Below are 7,969 nucleotides of genomic sequence, written 5' to 3'. Positions count from 1 at the left end.
CAGCCTGGCTCCTTCATTATTAACAGCTTTTGAGTTAGTATCTCAGTGACTCAGTCAAAGCATAACAGAGGCACTCAGACTGGATGCAGGGTTTTGAGTCTTTTTCACAGTTGCTACTAGCCAGCCATTGCAATACCTAGACCTCAGGTATTCTTATCTCACTGGTGCCAACTAAAAATTGGCACTAGCCATCTGTCTCTCCTAGGATTGTTAGTAGCCACTGCAGCTGCTGAGCTTCAACACATACTGAAAGCATGGAGATCAGAAATGTGCTCTGGGAAAAACTGGCAGAACAACTTTCACATAGATATTTTCGGGGGATTTTATGAACCCAAATTTTTACATCTCCTGTCTAGAAAAGCCGTAAAGTCATTAACCATGGTATTTGTTCCTGATGACTAGCAGGAAACGTCTGCCAAAACGTGTGCTTGATTGCACGTACCCCCTTCACTAAAATCGTATACACTGACCTTCCCCCTACCTCTTCAAAGCAGTTCCTCAGAGGTCCCTGAAACGCTGTTTCCCAGACTTTAGAGTCATTTTGCCCCAAATAAAACTTATCTCCCAACCTTTACATTGCACAACTTTTTTTCAGGCCATAGTGTATACAACTGGCCCAGCGCAAGCTAGTGCTTCAGCGTCCAGGTGATCTTATTATGCACTCCACCTGGAGCTCAGAGACAGCCCTGCTTCTAAGGACCAGACGTTGTGACAGCACAGGCCAGGGACTCCTACACACAGCGTTTTCAGTGCCTGCCTGGTGCAGCGCAAGAGAACGCTGCACATTCAGAGCCGGGGTCGGGGCACGACCTCTCGAAATAGCCCAGCCCCAACCAACTGAAAACAAAGCCGGATCACGCCGCTACGAGGTAGACATGGGGAGACACGTGCTGCCTCCAACGCGGAGCCGGCTCCCGGTGTGCCCCGCGGCAAGCGGCGCAGCGGACTGACAGCACGACAGGGGCGGTGCCGCGGCCGTAAAGCAGCGTCCCAGATCACGTGGATCGGCGCCCTTGCGGCTTTTCCGGCACGGGTTATGGGCGGCCCGGTGCAGGGCGGTGGGCCCCGGGCCCTGGACCTGCTGCGAGCCCTTCCCCGTGTGAGTCTGGCCAACCTGAAGCCGAACCCGGGCTCCAGGAAACCGGTAAGGCTGCGGACGTCGGCGCGGTGGCGGGGTCCTGAGGGTTGTGAGTCCATAGGCTCTGGGAGGAGGGAGGGGCTGCCGGGCCCCAGGTCTCCTTGAGTGACGTGGGAAAACCCGACCACTTGGTTTCAGTTCTCTGCAAGGTTCGGGTTTAAGAGCATAATTATTTTACTATCGAGGAGCGAAATCGCAGGAGTTAAAAACGACTGTCTCGTTAAGACGGGTTTTAATGAAGTTTTTTCCATTGTGTCTTTATCTTTATAGGAAAGATACTATGTTCGATGTTTCTTCTGTAAATCTCTGAGCTGTTAGTGGACGTACTGTCACTTTAAGAACTTGATTTCGTGAAGTGACAGGAAATTAAGTTAAATAAAATACTATATATGGGTAACAGTGGCATATTTACAATTAATTTCAAAATAAATGCACTTGAATATTACATAAATTTTGCTAGTCGTGGATATTTAATTCTAGAATTTTCTTCAATTCCCGCCTGTCATAGAATCCTTTTTCTCATCTCATTCTTGGAACTTTGCCTTTGAAACACAACTTGGTTGCAAGAATCAGCTACGTCTTCAGAGGCAAAGCTGTTAGTGTTGAGTATTTGGATTTCAGGGCAGCCAGGATGGTGTCTGGAACCTTGTAAATTTGGCTATTGCTAGCTGGTTGGATGAATGAAGGGCATAACCAAAAGATACAGCACAAAGGTGAAGTATGATTTAAACAGATGCGTGTGTGGATCATAAAACATTCCTCTTTCCTTGTAGGAAAGACGACCAAGAGGTCGGAGAAGAGGCAGAAAATGTGGCAGAGGCCACAAGGGAGAACGGCAGAGAGGAACCCGGCCCCGATTGGGCTTTGAGGGAGGCCAGACTCCATTCTACCTTCGAATCCCAAAATATGGCTTTAATGAAGGACATAGGTAACTTTGCTTTGCTTCTCAACCTGAAAATCTCTAATTCTTACTGAGAATCACCTAAAAATAGCTTGGTAGAAATTTAAATCCACTTGAAGCAAACTTGCTCCTGTTGCTGTGACCCACTTTTGGTAATGAAACTTAGCCTGATTTAGTAGGGAAAAAAAAGCCAGACTTTGCACTCAGACCTGCCAAATGGAGATACTTACAGAGCCTCCTCTTGAGGTTGTTTAGCACAACAATATATATAAAAATCTGGTCCTCTATCATCACCCAATACATGATAACTACCATTACTTTGAGTTCTTTTTTTTTTTTTTGTCCTTTCTAGGGCCGCTCCCACAGCATGTGGATGTTCCCAGGCTAGGGGTCAAATCGGAGCCGTAGCTGCCAGCCAGAGCCACAGCAACTCGGGATCCGAGCCACATCTGTGACCTACACCACAGCTCATGGCAATGCCGGATCCTCAACCCACTTGAGCAAGGACAGGGATCGAACCCGAAACCCCATGGTTCCTAGTCGGATTCGTCAACCACTGAGCCACGACGGGAACTCCCCTAGCCTTGTCTTTGACCTATACCACAGCTTATGGCAATGCTGGATCCTTGACACACCGATCAAGGCCAGGGATCAAATCTGTGTCCTCATGGATACTAGTTAGGTTTATTACCTTTGAACTGACGGGAACTCCCTGAATTCCTTTAGTGAATAATTCAGATAGTGTGTTAAATTTTTCAGTATTTGTTTAATTGTGTGAGTGAAGTAAATGCTTAGGCCAGTAATTTTTAAGGAAACAAAGTAAGTACTTAATGGTTTTGTTTTGTTGCCAAAATTCAAGGAGTATTACATGTTTATAGTATTCTCAGGAGTTTCATTAAACCATCTAAATTGAGGGAGGAAAACATAGGACAAAGCCTTGGATCTCACAGGAAGATAAGTCTGACTGCGTTTTCAACTTTCTTGTTCTGCAGCTTCCGACACCAGTATCAGCCTTTGAGTCTCAATAGACTGCAGTATCTTATTGACTTGGGTCGAGTTGATCCTACACAACCTATTGACTTAACCCAGCTTGTCAATGGCAGGGGTGTGACCATCCAGCCATCTAAGAGGGATTATGGTGTCCAGCTGGTAGAGGAGGTAAGTCTGGATTCAAGTTTTTGGAATTACATAGAAGCCTATTTCTGATTTCCATTCAGTCCACATGCTGCTGCCTTTATTTTGATCCCTTTTGAGTTGTGATAACCATTATGTGGTGGCGCTTGTGCTCTGCTCAGTTGTGGTTTTAGAAAGCTGCTGGCTCTCTCCGGTGGGACAGTGGCAGGCCATTCCCTGGTCCTGGAATGCTCTTCTCTGTGTCTGTTCTCCTTGCTCTCTCCCTCCCTTTGACCTCCATTCAGATGTCATCCCAATAGGAAGATCTTTCTGACATCCTTTATAAAGCAGCCATAAGCAGCAGCCTTACTATGCCCAGGGGGCTTTTCTTTGAACATATGAACACCTGCCACTTATGAATGAGTAATGCATTTACTTTTCATTGCTTTCCTCACAGCTATATCCGTTCTTTGAGAGCAGGTGCTGTATTTTCAGTATTAGAACTATTGGCCATGATAATCACTTAATATTTATGGAAGAAAGGAACGTTCTTTTTATTTTATTTTATTTTTTATTTTTTTGAAGGGCCGCATCTGCAGCATATGGAGGTGTCCAGGCTAGGGGTCAAATTGGAGCTGTAGCTCCCGGCCTATACCATAGCCACAGCAACACCAGAACGTCTGTAACCTACGCCACAGCTCATGGCAACACTGGATCTTTTAACCTACTGAGCGAGGCGGGATCAAACCCACATCCTCATGGATACTAGTAGTCAGGTTCTTAACCTGCTAAGCCACCATGGGAACTCCCTCAAATCCAGTTCTAATTGTACTGAAGAGTTTTCTATTCATAGAAAATGGCCAGGAGTTTTATAAGCAAGTGAACCTGTACATTGTTAATGAGTTGGTAGCGTAATATAAGGAAGTGTGTGTAAGTAACTTCGTGCCCACTAGAGGGAAGCCTGTGTTTACAGGAAAAGAGCAGATTCCTTCAGAAGAGTAAACTTATGGATAAAACCTTTCCAAATAAAATGATTTGGGAGTTCCTGCTATGGCACAATGGGATCAGCAGTGTCTCTGCAGTGCCAGGATGCAGGTTTGATTGCCTGCCCAGCACAGTGGGTTAAAGGATCTGGCATTGCTGCGGCTATGGCCTGGAGTATCTGCAGCTTGGATCTGGTTCATGGCCAGGGAACTCCATATGCCTTGGGTCAGCCAAAAAAAAAAAAAAAAAAAAAATTATTTGAAGAGAGAATACCAAGTACACAATTAAGCCCCAGTATTCTGCTTCGGTGTCTAAGGTGTAGGTTAACATGGAAAAACCCATGACCTCACCAGACATTAAACTGCACACCCCATCAGCTTTCAGGCAAGTGTCTATTAAACTAGCAAAACTCATTCTGAAATCCACACTGGGGTGGTGGTTGAATAAGTATTACACATCATTTATAGCTCTGTAAATTGGTTGACCTTTTTTGGATTTCAGGTTTGCAGTAAGTAGTGGATAATAAAACTGTTTTGATCTCTCAGCATAAAATTACCAATTTTGGAAAATATGTTCTCAAAACAACAGAATAAGACATTCCTAAAAATACTCCTGATGCTGAGAATATAGAAACTAACTCCAGTGCCCTATGATAGGGAATTGGTTAAAGAGCCCACTAAAACAGACATTGGCAATCTAGAATAATAAAACAAGGGAGTTCCCGTTGCTGCGAGCTGTGGTGTAGGTCGAAGGTGTGGCTTGGATCTGATGTGGCTGTGGCGTAGGCCGGCAGCTACAGCTCTGATTAGACTCCTAGCCTGGGAACCTCCATATGCCCCAGGTGTGGCCCTAAAAAGCAAAATAAATAAATAAATAATAAATAAAATAATATGACAAGACCTTAGTTTATTGAGTTCAAGGCATTGATTATAAAATGCCTGCCGGTATCATAGATGGGAAAATGTGAGAAAATGTGTCTTAGAATTGGTGGAATATTTTGAAATTGGGAGCCAGCTTGTTTCAGCCACACTAAAATAGCAAAAAAATTTTTTATCACTACCAAAAAACCGGTAGTGCCACTGCCTTTCTATTTTTGTCAGAATCTCTTTTGAAATTAAAGTAAAATATTGTATGTTCTAACTAAAGTGATCAAAGCCAGGACTTTAAAAAGTTCAGTAGGTTTTTATTGTTACCCTCTCTGCCTCTTTCCCTGGAGGGACTGAGCTGCCCAAGTTCAGCTGTTTCGTCTTGTGCTAGTCCTTGCCCGCTTGCCCCCTTCTTTCACCGTCTGTCCCTTGGCCTCTCGCCTTCTTATGGATCAGGAAGGTGAGTTTGTATCTATAGCACACGCATAATGTTACGGTTAGGAACGCAGGTGCTGCACCAGACTCCTTGGCTTTGCGATCTCGGGCAAGTTGCTTCACCTCTCTGTTCTTCAGTGTCTGTGATGGTGTAGCATTGATTCTGTCAGTTGAGGGTTGTTTGAGGATTAAACAGTCTAATAAAGTGGTGGGAATGGGTGCTTGTGTTGGTGTCTGCCGAATACATAAAATCTATTAATCACCCCTGCTCAGGGAGTGAATATTGGTAAAACACGTTGGCCTCAGTGTGGAAGAATTTGGTGTTTGATAGGACCTGGAAGCAGAGGTATTTAAGGGAGGAACAGCTGTTACATTGGGGGCGCCCTGGAGGAGAAAAGAAGCCTGCCCTCCAAGCCAGGTGCTCACAGACCTTGTTTTGATGGGTGACAGGGTGCCGACACCTTTAAGGCGAAAGTCAATATTGAAGTACAGATGGCTTCAGAGCTGGCCATCGCTGCAATCGAGAAGAATGGGGGTGTTGTCACGACGGCCTTCTACGACCCGAGAAGCTTGGGTAAGCTTGTCCTCTCTGGGTCCTGAGCTGACAGCCACACGAGGGTTTAAATGCTCTCACGGCTCTTGGACTTGCTGTTCAGACACCTTGGTTTTCTGCTGTGGGATTTTCTGTTAGCAGTGTGGCTGGTGGGGCTGTCTTCTAACATGAAGTCATGTTAGCCAGTATGTCATAAAAAGGAGTTGGGTTAAAAAAAAAAAAACCCACCAAATATGGGGTTTAAATATAACATTCTTCATGCTTAGAAATTCACCAGTTGTTGATAACCCAGGAGTAACTTTGACTTTTAAGAGCAGATGTTTGAAAATCAAGTGTTTCTGTTTGCTTACTTAAGACTATTTAATAAAAAAAAAATTTTTAGAATTAAGTTCTTCTCAGAAATATTAAAAATTAATAATTAAAAGAACATCATTATTAAAAGAAAACTGTTGGAGTTCCCGTCGTGGCGCAGTGGTTAACGAATCCGACTAGGAACCATGAGGTTGCGGGTTCGGTCCCTGCCCTTGCTCAGTGGGTTAACGATCCGGCGTTGCCGTGAGCTGTGGTGTAGCTTGCAGACGCGGCTCGGATTCCACGTTGCTGTGGCTCTGGCGTAGGCCGGTGGCTACAGCTCCGATTAGACCCCTAGCCTGGGAACCTCCATATGCCGCGGGAGCGGCCCAAGAAATAGCAACAACAACAACAACAACAACAACAAAAAGACAAAAAGACAAAAAAAAAAAAAAAAAAAAAAAAAAGAAAGAAAACTGTTAAGTATATAGCCAATATTTGCATCTCTCTCTTTTTTTAAAAGATTTTTATTTTTTTCTGTTATAGCTGGTTTACAGTGTTCTGTCAGTTTTCTCTGTACAGCAAGGTGACCCAATCACACATACATACAAACATTCTTTTTTTCTCACATTATCATGCTCCATCATAAGTGACTAGATATAGTTCCCAGTGCTATACAGCATGCATCTCTCTTTTTTAATTTAAAATTTTTTTTAGAAATTCTGTGCAAACCTGTTCCGTTCTTTCTCCGGGGACAACCCATCCCGAAGCGCATGCTCCCCCCCGAGGCGCTGGTGCCATACTACACTGATGCAAAGAACCGCGGGTACCTGGCGGATCCTGCCCGATTTCCTGAAGCAAGGCTTGAGCTCGCCAGGAAGTACGGTTATGTTTTGCCTGATATCACTAAAGACGAACTCTTCAAAATGCTCAGTACTCGAAAGGATCCAAGGCAGATTTTCTTTGGTCTTGCTCCCGGATGGGTGGTGAATATGGCAGATAAGAAAATCCTAAAACCTACAGATGAGAATCTCCTCAAGTACTACAGCTCGTGAGCTCCTTCCAAGAGAGATTGTCAGAGCACTGGGGAGTGGCCGGAACACACGTCTTTCCCGTGGCATGTGCTTAACTGTAATTCTGCAGAGGTTGGTGTGTTTGGTATAATCCTCTCTCTCTTTTTTTTTTTAACCTAAATTAAAATAAATGTACGGTACTCCAGGAACTGGATCTGTGTGCGTTCTGTCTCAAAGGTATAAGCTTCCTGGTACTCTGCCCAAGGAAGGTTGGAACTCTTAGAATGTTTCTGGCTGAGTTTTCCATCTTCCCATCCGGATCTTGTCATACCTGATGCAGCTCAGGGTGCATGGGCAGGTGGGATTGCGGGGCAGGCCGCAGGGTCCAGCTGGGGAGCCTTGTAATCAGCAGCCACGAGGAAGCTCTGCCACCCAGTGTCCAGACATCAGGCCTTCACCTCGGGATGATGGCGATGTGGGACGTGAATGTAAGACCAGGACTGGTCGGTAGCTTCTCAGTAGTTCAGAATTTGCTAGCAGAGTTGAAAGAAGAATCCCACGTGAATTCAGTTTCTCAGTTGTGATGGAATAGGCAAAAATGATCAAGCCATTAATGTTTTTTCTTGAAGGGGGCAATGTTCTAATTCTAACTGATAGAATTTCTGTTACTTCTTA

At 44.7% G+C, this 7,969-nt stretch overlaps 1 protein-coding gene across 1 annotated transcript; it reads left to right on the top strand.

The window, feature by feature from the left end:
• Positions 1-754: 754 nt before the first annotated feature.
• On the top strand, positions 755-7,503 carry MRPL15 (mitochondrial ribosomal protein L15). The gene is given in 5 exon segments (NM_001243528.1): positions 755-1,144; positions 1,912-2,066; positions 3,032-3,197; positions 5,888-6,011; positions 6,999-7,503. Coding segments are annotated over 5 exon segments (891 nt in total). The 5' UTR covers positions 755-1,036; the 3' UTR covers positions 7,337-7,503.
• The last annotated feature ends 466 nt before the right edge of the window (positions 7,504-7,969 follow it).

The sequence above is a fragment of the Sus scrofa genome, chromosome 4 (assembly GCF_054392235.1).
Source record: "Sus scrofa isolate SSC_HxYL_T2T_F1_AM1 chromosome 4, Sscrofa_HxYL_maternal_Yorkshire_Landrace_v2.0, whole genome shotgun sequence".
NCBI classification, from domain to species: domain Eukaryota; kingdom Metazoa; phylum Chordata; class Mammalia; order Artiodactyla; family Suidae; genus Sus; species Sus scrofa.
Note: the sequence above shows the minus strand (reverse complement) of the source record. Positions and strands in the feature narration are given on the sequence as shown.